At 49.2% G+C, this 16,922-nt stretch overlaps 1 protein-coding gene across 2 annotated transcripts in view; it reads left to right on the top strand.

Moving 5' to 3' along the window:
• SLCO3A1 (solute carrier organic anion transporter family member 3A1) overlaps nucleotides 1–16,922 on the top strand; it is a 249,399-nt gene that overhangs the window by 211,423 nt on the left and 21,054 nt on the right. For both annotated transcript variants that reach the window (XM_019666465.1, XM_019666464.1), the window contains exons 5-7: nucleotides 5,251–5,415; nucleotides 9,001–9,199; nucleotides 11,116–11,254. In XM_019666465.1, the coding sequence (XP_019522010.1) occupies nucleotides 5,251–5,415; nucleotides 9,001–9,199; nucleotides 11,116–11,254 (503 nt within the window). The remainder of the gene's footprint in view (nucleotides 1–5,250; nucleotides 5,416–9,000; nucleotides 9,200–11,115; nucleotides 11,255–16,922) is intronic.

The following is a 16,922-nucleotide window of genomic DNA, read 5'->3' as shown; positions in this document are numbered from 1 at the left end:
CCACCCCACCCCAGACTTCCCCCCACCCCTGCCCCAGGGAATGGTTTAGGCTCCCCTGGCATCTGTGATGGAAATGCGCCTGTTAGCTAATACGCCCCACTCACATCGTGTCGCGTGGACCTGTGGAACATTACTAATGGTGCGGCCACAAATTGGTCTCTGTCCTCACAGATAATGTTCCTTTAGAGGCTCTGACAGTGACCTTTGATGACTTTGCTATTCATTCATTCGTTTTGGATTCTCTAATCCACCCTGCACTTCTTAAGCACCTGCTCTCACCAGGCACTTGCCCACGTCTGGGGGGGTGGGGCCTCTCCATCCTGCTCTCAGGTGCGTCATCAAGTGGAAGCCAGGAGGACCCAGGCGAGGGTGTCTGGTGGGGGCGTGGGGGCCCTGGGCGGGCGGGAGCCAGCTGGGTGGCTGCTGAACACTCACACTGTGCCACGCGGCCTCGGTCCCCCTCTGAGTCACTCTGCTGCCTCCATTAGGCATTGTCCACAGCCCCATCATTTCTTCCTCTCTCATTTGTTTTTGCTCATGACATGAAGACTGAACCCGGCTCCCTCCGCCTCTCTGTTCTCTTCGGCTCCTGAGTCCTATATGTTGGAAGTGCTTTATGGTGATTCACTTTTCAGAAAAATAACATGTTACTGTTGATTCAAGCCCCCCCACCTAGAAGCTTGAAGGTTTAGAGGTGGGCTCTGGAGTGCAGGCAGACCCATGTTCCAATCCACCTCTCCTTTACCTCTCAGGTCTGGGACAGCAGGGGGTGGGGTGTAGCCTCTCAAGAAAACCTTGCTTTCCTTGAGTCTAAAATGGGAATGATAAGACCAGCCCTGGTTGTGGTAGTTGTGAGCTAAACGAAAACTCAACACAGTCAGTGCCCGTGGAACACTGTTTGCCCAGCACACACTGGCTGTCATTACCTGGCTCACGTCTCCTTCTTGGGAACAGTAACCATGGTAGATTGGCAGCACTATTATTAAAGAAAACGAAGGTCTAGGTCAGTTTCAGTGCAGAGCCTCAAGACTTGAGTTGAATCGAGTATAACTGAGCCCCATGGCAAGCGCTGCCCATGGCACCTCCAACTCCCAGGAAGGACAAGGACTTGTGCCCCCTGACCCCTGACCCCTGACCTGCTGTGTGGCCTCTGCAGTAAGGAGGTCTCCTTGGAGAGCCCTTGGCTCTGGCAGTGGCCCGGGGCAGTCCGCTCCCCCGTCACAGTCTCTTCCCTACTCTGCGTCCTCCCCACGTCTGCTCACACATCGGCGTTCCCACAGCAAGCCTGGCGTCCTCGCAGCCCAGGGCTCTCTCCCTAACTAGCCAGGGGTTTCTGTCAGTTGCCCTTGTTCTTATCCACCTCTTACCTGTGTGCCAGAGGCACTCGGCCACGTGGTCTCGTACACGGGTTCCATTTCCCCTTCCAGGCAGTCCACGGGACGGAGCAGGTCACACACCCGCTCGGTGCTGAGGCCAGAATTTAAATCCCAGTGAGCTGGCTCCTTAGACCAAGCTCTGAGCCATTATTTTACAGAACCTCACTCCATCAAATGTCTTCTGTGTACAGGTCTCCTTCGCTTTAGAGTCTGCACTCCTTGAATGTCTCTCTCCCTCCCTTTTTTTCCTACCTCTCCTCCTTCGAAGACCATGCACGGAGGCCCTGAGTCAGGCCAGATCTGGTCACTTTCCATAGCCCCTGTAGGGATTCTTAGTCTTCTTATTCCTAAGAACTGAGCTGCACCTTTGATTTCCGGCCGTGGCCAGACCACTTGGTCTTCAAACCCAGAACAGCCCCTCCTAGAGCCCAGACCAGAGTAGGACACTGGTTACAAGCATGAGGTGTGGCCTCAGGGGCCAGGACTTGGGTTTCCGCCATGCTCCCCTCACCGTGGCACTGCTCTCCGCCTCAGTTTCCTCACCTGGAGGATTTTACTTATTCCAAGATTGCAGGTTTGTTGTGGAGATTCCGTGCGTTGCTGTGTAAGCAGTTAGACTGGTACTTGGCTGTGCTCTGTCCATGTCGGTCCCTAAGACCGTCCCAAACCTGCCGTTCTCCCTCCTGGAGGACACGTTCTAAGAAGTCTCAGTCCCACAAGAATGTCTTCTGAAGACGAGTGGTAGGAAAAAACTTGTTTTCTCTAGAACCTGTCCCCTGCCGCTGTTCCCAACTTTGTACCCTTCTGCTGATGACAGCATCAGGCTCCCAAGGAGAGGCGAAAAGGTTTCCCCATCTGGTGAGCCTGCATGACACCAGCCAGCCTGCCTCCCACCCGCCCCAGCTCTCAACTTCTGAGGTGAACTCAGCAGGGGAGACGCGGTGTTCAGTGGCCTTAGGTGTTCAATAGCCTGGGTGGCCTTGGCTCACCATTGGGTGTCTCCTTAGCTACTGCCTCTTTGGAACCTTAGAATTTTATGGACTTAACAATCCATTTGAATGAAAAGGCTCAAAACTCCGGGATAGCCCTAGGATCAAGCTAATTAACAGCCTTTTTCAAGTTGGAGCTTTGGAGGGCAGGATGAACCTTTGAAAGCGACCTTCATTTGTGAGTGCTACACGCCATTGCAATAAAAACCAGAACCTGGGAGGGAAATCGCTGAACACAAGAGGGAAGCTGTCATTTCTGGAGGCACATCGGCATGGTAGAGGCAAAAAAGAATGTTCTTCATGCAAATGAGGCGCACTGAGGCTTCCCTGAGCCATCAGTCACATGGTCCTCAACTTAATGATTCTCACATCTAATTCAAAGTGAAGTTAGTCATTAGATATTAAGACAAAAGCAGGCAGCCTCCTATCTCAACAAGCAATCCTTCCCCCTGAAGTGGGAAGTGGAATTATCTCTGGAATAATTAAAATCCTTCCTGAAGTATGAAAACACCCCGTTAACTGGAGTCGCCTTTGTTGAAAAGTACCCTCCCCAGGCCCCCCGAAAAACCCTGATGACCATGATCAAGGACGACAGGGTGACACAAAGGCCCACACAGACGAGGTGATCCAACCCATACCCGCGTCGGGATCATTTCTGAGCCAGAGAACCAAGTTCCTAGTCAGAGGAAACCGCTGCTCAGCAGCAGTTCCGTTTGTGAACAAGTGTGGCTGTGGCGCTTTCTCCAACTCAGGCTCACGCATCTGAAGTGCGCACTCCCACGGAGGAACTAAAGCCAACAATAGAGGGGCGGGCGGCAGAGAACCGGGTTCCTGGAAGGTCCCCAACCCGCCTGTTGATTTGTTGGCAGTGTTTCCAGAGTTAAAATAACTTAATTCCAGACAAGCGCAGCGATTGAACAAAAGCGTTGTTCCCTGCCAGAGCATAAGCAGCCAGCGCTTCCAAACACATTCATTTCCATGGAGGTGCTGTGGTCACCGGATGTGATCCCTGCCCCTCTCCCTACAGTGTGAAGCCTGGCGTTTCGTGCCATCATCAGCCAGTTCTTTCTCACAGGACCACCACACTGTCACAGCGTGTCACCCACTCCACAGCAAGTCAGTCTTTGCTCGTTAGCAGTGATTGAAGATGATGGTGTCTTAACATCCAAGGGACTTTTGTGCGTGAAGATGAATACTTACCTGGTTACGTTCTGATCGTGCCGGGTGTATTCTTCTGTAGTTTTTAAATAATCCACATTTTTAAACATGACATGACCGGTATCCTCCAAATATTTATACACTGCTTAAAAAAGTAATGTCTACTCAAAGAAATAAAAAAATAAAGAAATTCCCAACATGTAAACATAGATTTTTAAGTGTAAACACTTGTAGACATTTATTTGAAATGACATTTCTAAAACCAGTCAGGTTATCATAAATGTTTGAAACCCTGAAAAAATAAACACACACATAAAAGCCAGTACATTTGCAGGGTATAAATGTCTGAAAACCATGGATTTAAGGTTGTTTCCTAACCATTTTTATTCTTATTCATACCTTTTTTTTTAAAGCTTCTGTTTTATTTATTTTTCGTTTGTTGGTTGGTGGCATGCACTTACATAATCCAAGAGTTTTAGGAATTTTTAAGAAACCACCGCAGAACCTCTGAGGCCGCCAGCTCTGGTCGTTTGTTTGCTTGTTTCTTAGTTGGGATGTAGGGTTGAGCTGCTTAGCCCGCCAGTGACTCCTAGCTTCCAGGCATCTGGCTGACTCCATTCTCATAACTACGCTTCTTTCATTATGTCAGAGGGCCCTACGCCCCTATCTTTTATAGAGATTGTTCACTTTTGAAAGTTGGCATCTTTCCCCAACATGATAAATTTTAAGTTTTGTGTATCTGCCAGTCCCTGAGCCATTGTTCTGTCATTCTGATTTATTGAGCTTGTCTGTTAACATTATTAAAAACTTAGGTGTCCTCTATTATTATTTTATTCTAATTAGTTGGGCCATTGAGAGGTTTTGTCTCCTAGGAGATGAGATTGAGCCCACGTAATTAGCTCTCTTCTTTAGGACAGCTGGCTAATTCATCACCTTGGAATACAGTGTTAGACTCCCTGCCACCTGTTTATCTTCTATGGCCGTGGCGCCGATGGATTTTTCCTAGACTTGGTGTAGTATTGGCTTCATCAGGTACTAAGTTTTAGCTTTTCCTTTTACACGGGTGGAAACCAGTGCACCACACGCGAAATAGCCCACGTTATTAGGATTATAGCAGAACAGAGTTCCCGCAACTTTAGTTTTTACGAATGTTTACCTTTTGTGCTTTCCACTAGTATTTAAATAATACCTCTCTAGCAATAGCTTTAAATCTACTTGTTTTAACCTAGCATCGTCTTAAGCCACAGTAGCCATGAAACCTCCCATTTGATGCATCAGCTGTATTTCAGTGAACTTTTCTGTAAGTTCACATTAAAATAGTGGCATAAATATTGAAATGACGGGGTTGTTCTGGTACCCCCAGGGCCCTCTTCAAACTTCCATCATATGAGTAATTGTTATTTTTTCCTTGTTGAGAGGAAAACCCCAAACTTTTTTTTTTTTGGAACAGAAATAAGTTGTGATTGCTTATAAAATATTTTCATTTTTCCAGGCGACTGTAAGAAAAGGCATAGTATACTCTCTCCCATTTTGGTACTTGTCAGTTTCATTGGCAAAATATCAGCACATATTTTGAAGCCTGCGTTTTTACAGTTATGGGTGACTTACAGGTTATAGGTTTTGGCCTGAACGACTGGGTGACACCTGATGGTGTTGGGACGTTGGGGGCAGAAGGCCTGGAAGTGCAGTGGGTGTGACCTTGGCCCTCTGCTTCTCTCGCCCTGCAGTGATCCCCAAGGTCACCAAGCACCTGCTCTCGAACCCTGTGTTCACCTGCATCATCCTGGCCGCCTGCATGGAGATTGCAGTGGTGGCCGGCTTTGCTGCCTTCTTGGGGAAATACCTGGAACAGCAGTTTAACCTCACCACCTCGTCTGCCAACCAGCTGCTCGGTGAGTCGGCGCCTCGGTCCGCTGGGACGGTGTGGGGAGGCATACATAACAGTATTCAGAGCAGCCCCATGCATACTGGCCCCAATGTCTGTCAGCAGTAGACTGGGAAAATTATAGAATGTTCATACGGTGGCCTGTCACACAGCGTGAGAAAGCGAGAACTTGGACACATGCCTCAATGTGGTTGAATCTGAGAAGAGCTGAAAGGCATCGGACACAAAAGGGTACATATTTATGTGAGTTACAAAGAGGAGAAGTTACTTCAAGTGATAGAGGCCAGAATGATGGTTACCCTTGGGGGAAACTTACCTGGTGGGAGTGCGTACCAGGTGTTGTTGGAGAGTGAGCCCTTCTCGGTGCAAAGTCCAGGTCCTTGGCAACTCAAGCAAAGACTTGAACGAGATGGCGGAGTAAAGTACTGAAAAAGTACTTTATTTGAAGAGATAGCACATTTCAAAGAAGTAGAAGTAGGCCCGAGCAGTAGAGAATGGCTCAGGGGCCCATTATTAGACTTCTGTTGTTTAGGATTCAGACACTGATTTACAAAGCAATCAAGAAGCAGGAGGATTAGAAGGATTCTAGGATTCAGGCTAGGAGCAATCTTTAGTCTAGGATTCACAAACTGGTTAGAAAAGTAATCAAAGCCAGGGGCTAAGAAACTAAGAAACTAGGGAGGAGATTTAACATTTCTACACTTAACACTTTGTAAGCGGGCATTTTTCTCTATACCTGAGTTAACTCGTCTCCCGCACTTTGGTATAAAAAGCGCTATGACGAGTTTACTCGTTTCCCGCAAACAATGTGTTAATATTTCTATAGGAAAGAAAACTTACAAGTTTCTCAGTGGTGGTGGTGGGGTGGGGGCTGCTTGGTTGGCCAGTAACACAGGGAGCCCCTGAGCGGCCAGATATATGTTTTAAGCTTGATCTGAGCTGTGGTTACAGGGGTGTGTATACAGATGCAAAAATTATGGGCTAGTCCCTTAAGCTTCAGCATTTCACAGGACATAGTATATCGCAGTTAAAAAAAAAAATTAAAACCCTGCCACAATCATGTGGCCAGATCATAGCACTTCTCCCTGGGAACTGATAGGGTGGCATAAGGCTTATTTTTTATCTTTTTTACTAATAAGTCTTTACCTTCCACTATTTTATAAGTTACTTCTAAGAGTTATTAGCAAAGTGCAGCCAGCCCTGTACTATCTGCCTGACAGAGATAGGGTAAACGTATCTCTATAATTAAAGTTACAACCTCTCCGCTCTAGCTAGCGTCACTCAGCCTTCACCCCCCAGCACCCAAAGAGTTTATCTCTTACCTCCTGATTACTTTGCTTGCATGTGCACAGTTGCTTCCACATTAGGGGCCAACTTCTATTTATGAACAGATTCTTCAGTTTTCTGATCGACACACAAATCAATAGTCTTCAGGGCAGAAGGTCTAAAAAAAAAGTCTCACCTTCTTGCACCTGTTTCTTTTCAAGTGATGTGAGAAATCACTCTAATCAGCATAGATCCTGGAGGGCTGGTTGTAAGAGGGGCTGGCAGTGGGTCTTTAGGGGACAAAGAGGCACTGAGAGCAAATGGTGAGGCTTGAGCCTCAGCACAGGGCTCCGGGGCATCCAGGAAGTCATCGGCAAATGGAGCAGAGGTCAGAACAGAGCCCGGCAGATGATTAAGGGGCTGATGGCATTAAGATAAAGGACCCAATCTGCATAGGTTAAGGTAATGAGGATGGAGTTTCAGAGAAGCTCTGGTAACAGCCGGATGTTAAGGCCACACACATACATCAGGAGGGAGGGGAGGCACGTGATGATGGAGAAAGGGTGCCTGTTATTTCCATAGTTACCATCATCGCAAGGTGACCCTCGCGCTGTCTGGGTTAGGAAATGACCCAAGCGCAGGCCTGCTCTCTGTCACGGGGAGCCAGTCTTCCCATTTCCGTCCTCCCCAGAATAATCCTGAGCCACCGACTAGGCATTGGAAACTGTGCTGGACTGAACAGGATGGAGAGGGTGCTCATCCTCAGGGAAGCTGCAGCTTAGTAGGGAGAGAAGGAACAAGGAACAAGAAAACCCAGGCAGCTTCTGATAGTAGACAGAGCCATGGAAATAATAAATCCGTGCAAGAAACCATAGGGAGGGCCGGCTGAGTGGCGCGATGGTTAAGAGCTGGCTTGGGACGCCAGAGGGCCCCGGTTCGGATCCCACATATAAGGGCCAGTGACACTGCCCTCCACAGCTAAGATGCTGAACAACAGCTCAACCTGGAGCTGGGCTGCCGTGAGTCGCCGGCGACGGCGTGGGCTGCAGCCCCTGCTGCACCAGCGCTGTTCCCATCCCCAATTTAAAAAAAAAGCTCTTTAATAAAAAGAGACCCTAGGGAATCCCAGGGTGGGGTGCTGGGGCCACTCTAGATGGGGGGTGGTCTGGGAAGACCTCTGACAAGGATAGGACCCAGAACAGGGCAAGAATGTTCTAGAAGAGGGACCAGTAAATGCAAAGCCTAGGTGCCTGGATGGGTGTGGCCTGAGGGAGAGAAGAGGTGGGCATGGTTAGTGGGGGCAGGGTGGTCAGCGCGGAGGGGCTAGGCCACCAGGACTGTCTATACCAAGGGCCAGGGGAACCAAGCAGAGAGATTCCCAGAGTATCGGATAAGCGATAGTATGGCTTGTTGTGGGGTGTTTTCTGTTGTTTTTTGTTTTTTTAAATGTGACTGGCTGCTATTTTCTGGCACAGCTCAGCCTCCCTGATTATATTACCTAAATATTAAAATTATTTTGCATTCCCTTACTACATTCCAGCTGCTTGATGTAGTTGACTGACCTAGAGGTCTGTTGATTGGCAAGGAGGAGGCAGCCTAGGCTGGAAAATTGGCCGTGCACAGTCTCCCCAGTGGATAAATGACACACGGTCATTTAAAGCCCAGTTTTAGACAAAGCGAGTCAGAACAGAACAAAACCACACAGGAGACTGGAAGCCTAGGATGGGACCCTTTGCTCCTCCTAAAATCCCACGAATCTCTGAAAATCGGAAATACATGTTTATGGCCCTGCTGCCTTACAGATAGCTCTGTTTATGAGAGAGAGAGGGAAAAAAATCATTCCAGTTACTCACTGAGAGCCACAAACTGTATTGATTTGATTGATGCTACTTCCTGAGAGGTCACATGGTTAAAACACTGTCTCCATGGGCTGGTGAGCTGGGGACCTTTGGTGAAAACAGCCTCCAGACCCTGAAAGCCCTCCTTGCCTAATTAGAAGAGGGGAAGGAAAGTCCCCAAATGACCTTGAGTCCCCTCCCACAGCACCTCAAAAATTTGCAGAGAGCCCATCACTGCTCCTTGGTACTTCCTCTCCTATAACGTGTGCGTGTCCCCTGTCTGACTTGTCTCTCGGTTGTCCCCACAGCAGCTGTGTTTCCATAGTTTTTACGTGTCTGTCTCCCCCAGCTTTCTCTGAGCTCCTTGAGGGCAGAAGTGAGGCCCTTGATGGAGGCTTTGGGGCCCCACGGTGGTGTCAGGTGGCGTCAGGGGGCTTCTGTCTGGTCGCTTGTCTGCTCACGGCACCCGCCCCTCTGCTTCTCTGCAGGGATGACTGCAATTCCCTGTGCCTGTCTGGGGATCTTCCTGGGCGGCCTCCTGGTGAAGAAGCTCAGCCTGTCCGCCCTCGGGGCCATCCGGATGGCCATGCTTGTCAACCTGGTGTCCACAGCTTGCTACGTCTCCTTCCTCTTCCTGGGCTGTGACACGGGCCCCGTGGCTGGGGTTACTGTTCCCTATGGAAACGCGTAAGTACCAGAAATGTCTGTTCCCGCCCCTGCCTGCCCGGGATGCCAGGACCCTCTCCCCCTGGGCAGGTTAGTGGAGCCAGCTTTGTCCCTAGTGACCATGAGCCAAGGCCAGTGACATCTTAAGATGCTGATGCATCTTTCTCCCAGTGTCCGGGAATCAGTGTGACCCTTCTGGGCTGACAGGGCAGCCCGTTCCCCTCCACGGTCCCCTCCCTGAGAGGCCAGGACAGTGCTGGGGGACACCATCAGACATCACTCCCTAGAGGACTCAGATGACTACTTCTGGCATTTGACCATTGGAATGATGTGAAGAGAGGAAATAAAAATAAACTCTATTATAAAATTCAGCTTCAAATAAAAGAATAGACTCCAGTAGTTCCTCAGATTATCAGGAGCTGTCATTAGACTCACTTGGTAATTGCAGGGTCGGGGATTATTCAGTGTGGGGGGGAGTGGCATAAAAAGGAGAGCAGGGAGAGAAGGGACGGAAGTCAGTTCTCAGGGAACGACTTTCCTTATTTCCTAGTTACTGTCCCAAGACTTTGTACTAGAGTCCAGCCTTTAGAGGGACCCTGGAGAGTCCTTTCATATCTAGGGTCGACAGCTGTCCCCTTTTCTACATGGGGGCCTGAGGCCGCTTTGGGAATCCAGTGTGGGGCACCGAGACGTCAGCACAGCTGGCTTGCAGGACACCTGTTCCTCTCCACACCAGTCTCCTCCAGGCAGGCGGCCAGGCCTGCTCCTGCAGTTAAGCCAGACGACACGGTATAGCCGGTCTTACCTGCCATGCCAAAGGGCAAGCAGCCCAAATGGAAGGACACAGGCAGAGGTGGCTGTCCGTACATCTGTGTGCAGTTCCTGCACATACGTGCGAGGCACCACGTGCCCCTGTGTCCCCTTCGCCGCCACTACCACGAAGCCTCTCCCAGTCCCCACCTCAGCCCAGGAGAGAGAGCGAGAATGTGGTGCCTCCTGGTTTTCACGTGCCATAAATAACAGTATTTGGAGATCACCACCACCCGCCCTTCCTGTGTCAACTCCCAAGTAGTAAACTTACAGGGGTGTAAGCTCAGGGCCTTATAATGAAGCTATTCTTCAATGTAAAAAAAAGGGGAAAAAACGCTCTGGTCCTCTAGTTCCAATCCCTCCATTTATGAGTTGGGTACAGTTGGGCAGGTGACTTAACCTGTCTGTCCCTCAGTTTCCTTCTCTAAAAACCTCACGGGGTTGTACTGAGAATACATGAGATAATACATGAATACATGAATTCAGTAGTGCCTGACACATAAACTGTCAGATGTCACTGTCATCACCTGTATTATTATGAAGTACTCTAAGCCCCAGGAGGCTTAGCTGAAAATAACGGGGCTGAAGAAGAGACAGTTCGTCTCTTACAGCGCTAAAAACACCCCCTCCACCCTTTCCTCTTTAAAGTTGGCTTGTTCTAGGTAACTGTGCATTCAGTGGCGCAAAAGAACTGTTTAAATATCTTAGTTTTATTTTTCTCAGGAAATTGAATCAGACAGACAATAATTGTTACAGCCGGTCTAGTTGTAGTAGATTGTTAAGCATCATGAGGCTTACGGTCTGCTGGGAGGACCCACCCAAAGAGAGGAGAAGTGTCCAGCTGTGCAGGGTGGAGCTGTGGGGCCAGTGGAGGCTGCAGCAATCAGGAGAGGTGTCGTGGAGGAGGTGGCCCTGAGCTGAGCCCTGGCCGTTGCCAGCCCGGAGGGCACATTGGTGCAGACAACAGTGGCTTCTCCTCGGGGCGGATGAAGCTCGCCCCAGCCAGCCACCCAGCCTGGCACTGTGGTACGGGAACAAGCCGCAGAGGGCAGTGCATTGTCCCTGGAGAGATCCAGTCGGAAGCCTTCTTTTCTCTGATGGGTTCCGTGTTTTCCTTTCTTCTCCAGCTCAGCATCTGGCTCAGCCCTGGACCTCTTCTCACCCTGCAATAAAAACTGTGAATGCCAAACCGATTCCTTCACTCCTGTGTGCGGAGCAGATGGCATCACCTACCTGTCTGCCTGTTTCGCTGGCTGCAAGAGCACGGTATGGTGGTTTTCTGATGGGATGGGATGGGGCAGAGGACTCGGGCAGCCGAAGTAGCTTAAAGCCCAAGGTCAAGGACAGGAGTGGACAGCCACACGTGTTCCATACTTTGTGTTCCTGCGCTGTGACTTTCTGTCGGCCTCTGTCCTGCTGTAGTGGAAGATCCTCCATCAGTAGGGCCTGCCGGGCCGTACAGGGCCTTCTTGCTAAATCAAATAGGTTTCCAAAAAGTGTCACTGAGCAACTGAATGTAAAAATGCAAAGGCAGCTGTATGTGTGGAGCCTGAGAAAAAGACTGTGGTTTGAGGCACCCACTAAGGGTGTCAGTGGAATAGCATGGCTCCACAGGTAATGAGCTCCCCATCAACACAAGTATGTAAGGAAACGCTAGAAAACCGTTTATCAGGGAAGACATCTTCCAAACCTGAGACTCTCTGACACTAGTCAACCTCTTCCCTGTTCAGCTCCCTTCGCCTTTTTCTTCTCAGGCTGATGCCTCCCGCCCTTTTCCACCCTCCCCTACACTTCTTTTGGCTCTTTTCCTTCTCAGCGTGAATTGTACAGCTGGCTGTCAGCCTACAGCTTTCCATGTTCTCTGCATGAAAACCTGATGCTAAGTGACCGGTCATCGGCTCTTGCTGATCCCACCTGCCAGGTGCTCTCACACCTGCCCATCTGCGTCCACCCCATCGCTGCCCTGTGGGGACCCTCCTCATCTCTTGGTTGAACTCATGTACAGCTAGTTACCTAATTGGCATCTGGGCTCAGGATGGCCCCCTTGTGGTCCGTCGGCTATACTGCAGCCAGAATGGTTTCTGTAACACTACAAATGACCCTTTCTGGTACTAATTTACCAACTAGAAGATAAGATCTAGGCCCTGGACTGGGTTTGCGCATGTCTTCAGCATGTGTCTGTCCTCAGCTGTTCTCTTCAGCTGTACCTCCTTTCAGTTGCTGGTGTTCAGCTCGCCCCACACAGTGTGTGTCTTTTCATATGTCTCCCTCTAGCTGGAAAACTCCTACGGACCCATCAATACCTTACTCAGATTTCCCCTCTCCTCCGTGAAGCCATCCCTCCCCTCCTTTACCATTGGGGTTCTTGCCTCTGCAGTCTTGGTACCCGTCTGTCCTGGAGGCACCTGTCTCATTCCAGTGCAGTGAGCTACCAAAAGTATTTCTCATCTGTTCTGATCTGTGACTTTCCTGAGCAAGGGCTCACATCCATAAGTGGACGTGCTCTGTAAGTGCCCAGGAATGCATAGATGGAAAGCAAGATTTAAAAAAAAGAAAAAAAAAACGGCTAAGTGGCTGCTTTCGAGGAACTTAAGAGTTAAACTCGTCTGTGTCCTTTCCTTCCCACATTCTCTCTCTTTTGGGAGCAATTTTTCTGAAAGAAGAAACGTGGATCATTTATTTTCATTTCCAAAGATTTTTTTTTCTTTGCTTTGAACATTTAGATTCCTGGCCAGTTATTAACATTTTTCTATAGAGAAAATAATTCACTGGGAGGGGCAAAGGGTGGGAGAAAGACTGGGGTTTTTTTTGGTTTTTTTTAATTAGATGATAAAGCAGTTTCTTTATGTGAATGGAAATGCATTTTTTTTTAAAAGGGATGGGACTTGGAGAATGTTTAAAATAAAAATGCAAGCTATTCTTTTTCATGACAGCAAGCTCATTATAATATTTTAATATTCAAAAAGTTATAAATCAGTTTGGGTTATTATTCTGTTATAAGAATTCAATTGAGTCTAGGCTGGTATCCCGACACCTAAGCAGTCTCTTTCAGGGCATTCTCTGATCCAGAAATTGACTTAAAAACTGCATCTCCCATGAAACGGAGTGGAGAGAAATTGACTAATTTATATATGATCGCCCGATAAAAAACCAAAACTGCATCTCCCCTGATCTTGCATGTACACGAGTGTTACTGAGTAAGAACCTCACCGGGCCCGTGGTTGCTTCCAGCTTGCAACAGCAAGCTGTGGGATGCAATTATCAGATGGCGAACTTCTCTACTTCCTCTGGATGTAGCTGTATTTCCCCGACACCTGCCTTTTCCTCATGTTCCTGGAGGCCTCCTATTGTCTGCTGGGTTGCAGGCCCAGCAAGGTTATCCGCCTGCAATTACAACGCAGAGACTGAGAAAGCCCCAGGCCCCAGGGCCGGGGTGGGGGTTACATTCCAACCCCACAGAGGCAGACCTCTAGATGCCCTGGCTTCCGACAGGTGGATGAGGGACTTGGGGACACAGAGCTTCCCGAATCCTGGACAGGGAACCTTGTGACAGTTTAGTCTTAAAAATAGCCACAGCTGTAACACTTGGAATAGCAGCAGGCTTTCCCACAAGCCGGTGCAGGCCAGTGAGCGGCCGTGGTCACTCAGGGCCTGTGGCAGCAGCTTGGCCCAGGGTCAGAGGAATCTCAGACCAGCGTCTTCCTCTGTCTCTGTGACTTCCTTAGGACCCCCGCCTGCTTTCTACCTAACAGGACATCTTCATGCCTCTGCTGTAGTCTGGACATCCCTTACAGCCTCGTCCTGCTGCCTCTCCAGCCTGAAGCGCCCTACACCCAACCCCTTGCTGTGTTGAATTTCAGCACACCCAGCTCTCTCTTACGTCCAGGCTTTTGCACGTGCTGTTCCTTGTATCAGGGACGGTCTTCCCCTTAGCCCTTCACATGCATAGAACACCTCCTTATCCACAGCTGGGAAGCCTCCTCCCACCTGGGCCCCCCCTACAGAGTCCCCACCACCTGCCATCTCCCAGTGACACTCTAACCCCCGCCCACCCTCCCACCCCCTACGGAATGGCTCCTTACACCCGCATCTCCCCACTAGGCTCCAGCATACAGGGCTGGGGCTCTGGTGTACCCTCTTATTTCCAGTTCCAGCCCTGTCTCTGGACAAAGGTCCCAAGCTTCCTGAGCCCCACCACCAGGCTGGAGGCCCTGTGCTAGCCTCAGGGCGCCCCTGGGAGCCAGAGGTGATACCCTCACTCTCTTGAATAGCAATCAGCGGGCGGGTAGGTTGGCTGATGCTGATTTTAATGCTAAAGACCCAATCCTTGCTCATCTCTCACCACTTGACAGCTTCCATCAAGACTTGTGAAAATTTCCCCTAACTCAATTAGATGTGAATAAATCTCCCATCAGGTCATTCTAATGATGAGGAAGCCTTGTTAGCATTAGTGCTTTTCAGATACTGGACTTTCCTTCTTGTTCTGGTTTGGGTTTTGATTTTCATTTTCTTGTATCTCCTTGAGTGACAGCAATGGAAGTTTCCAGGACTGCATTTAATATACAATTTCTAATTCTCCTCATTGCTTATGACCAGGACGGGTGACAAAAAGGACTGCAAGTTAATTCTGTAAGCTTCCTTTGACATGAATATGTTGTCCAAATCATTACTGTCCCTTTCCCTCTTAGAAGTAATTATTCTAACAGAAAGCGTGTTGGTATGTTGCTATTGACTAAGAAAAAAAAAAGCTTACAGCAACCATCAATAGAACGCTGAAAGTCAATATAAGTCCAGCAAAGCAGTTTGTAGGTTCTAATGGTAGCCGATTAATCTATGCCCCTATCCAGGCAACCAATATTTATTGAGCGCCCGTTTGAGCAGAGCCCCTAGTAGGTTCCATGGTGGGAAGGGAATGGAGGTCCCATTGTGGATGCACACAGGGAGCTTATTGCTGAGTATCAGGGCTCTCGGTCCTGGCTGCACATTAGAAGCGCCCAGGAGCTTTTAAAATATGAGGCCTCAGCCCATCCTTAGAAATCCTGATTTCTTTGTTCTGGCGTGAGACCCAGGCATCGGTATTTTTTAAAGCCCCTGTCCCCCCAAGTGTTTTTGATTTGTAACCAAGGTTGAGAGCCACTGACCATTACAGAGTGTCCTCACCTCAGTACTACTGAGTACTGAGTTGTATACTAAGGAAAACACTGAGGTACTCAGTAGTACTCAGGATTCTTGGCTGCATCGTTCTTTGTGATGGGAACTGTCCTGTGGACGGGAGGGTGTTCAGCTGTACCTCTGGCCTCTCCCTACCAGATGCAACAGGCCCCCGACCCCTCCCCCCGACCCCCGCATTTATGAAACCACTGGTGTCTCCAGATAGCTCCATAGGTCCCTGAGTGGGGGCAGAGTTGTCCCCAGCTGAGAAGCACTGCTCCAGGAGAAGCGATGAATTCTTACAATTTTATCTTTGTGGCAACAGGTCAGCATCTGAGCTGACACTGCACTCACCCTCCATCTCATTCCCTTGGTCACCATAATTGTGTTCACCCACGGTAGATGCCAAGCTGGAGACTGAAGGCGCCCTGTCCACATGTTCCACGGAAGAAAGAAACATGGCCAGCATGCCATGTCTGCCCTGCATATGTGTTGACTTTGGCCTAAACCAAGGTTTAGCAGGCTGGACATTTCATTCAACCTAGAAATTGGTTTATGTGTATGCATACTGATCTGGATTTCTGGCCTGTCTGTAAAAGCTGGGCAGTCACTACCATGGCACCTGTACCCATACAGGGCAGCGTGGGCTGGAGCTGAGCAACGGCTGACCCGTTAGACAAGACACGTGATCCTCACGTAGTCACAGCCCCCACCACAGGCTACCCCTGCACCTGGCCCATTTTCCTTACCCATTTCCTGTCTGGTTCCCTAAGGTTTGGAAACCCTCTCCTAGAACCTGGTCCCCTTTCCCAGGATGGATTTAACAGTCTGTACTCATTCTGGTAATGGCTTGTCAGAGGGGACTGTGAATATTCTGAAATCGGTCCCTCCTGGGGCCTGGCCACTGAGGGCACCTGAGCAAGGCATTAGAAATATAGAGACAACTTAGTGAGGAGCTCATGTTTATTATGAAACCAGATAGAATGTGTGAATAGAATTATGTACAAGGGAACGCCCGAGAGCAGAAGCTAGCCTGGCCTTATGTGTACAATATCGTGTTAAGTGCAAATAGCATATTATAAAACTAGATAGCGGGTTATGATCCCTTTTGGTCAAGAAAAAGGAAATCTAAATACATGTATATCTTTGCTCTGCCCACCACTCCCTACCTGAGATGGCTGAACCACGAGCGAGCCCCTGGCTCCCCAGAGAACAGCCCTTTCCTTGCGTCTGCAGGAGAGAACTCAGGCTCTGGCAGGATGTGCGCCAGCTCCTGCATCACAGATCATGGGGGCGAAAGGTGGACCGAGGTCTTGCTTTCATCTTAGAGTTTTTCTCCGTGGCCATTAGCCTTCAGCCAGTGACCCCCACAAGGGACCAAGAGAGTGAATTTCTCCTCACAGCCCCTTGGCCTTGAGACTGGCGGAGCTCTCAGTGATGAGAACTCAGGTCTTTGCCTGGAAATTCCGGCTTGGGTTGGGTCAATAAGGTAAAGAGATTCTGAGCTCCGAAAAGATGGTAATAAGTGACAGGAGAATGTCTGAGGAACTTGACCTGATCAACGGAAGAATCCCTAAGTGCCTAGGACATACAGGAGTACGTTGTCATTCAGAGGAAAACACTGCAGCCTATTGGGTGGTGTCAGTATCTTCTGGCATCGCAGTTATTAGAATGTCAGCACAAAGGGTGGCAAAAGCAGGCAGAACACTGTGTGTGTCCGCACCAACTCCCCAGCTACAGGACAAGGGCCTGACATGTAATAGAAATTGTCCCTTTTTTTTTT

The sequence above is a fragment of the Hipposideros armiger genome, unplaced genomic scaffold (genome assembly GCF_001890085.2).
Source record: "Hipposideros armiger isolate ML-2016 unplaced genomic scaffold, ASM189008v1 scaffold_471, whole genome shotgun sequence".
Classification (NCBI taxonomy): domain Eukaryota; kingdom Metazoa; phylum Chordata; class Mammalia; order Chiroptera; family Hipposideridae; genus Hipposideros; species Hipposideros armiger.
This window is presented reverse-complemented; position numbering and strand designations above follow the sequence as displayed.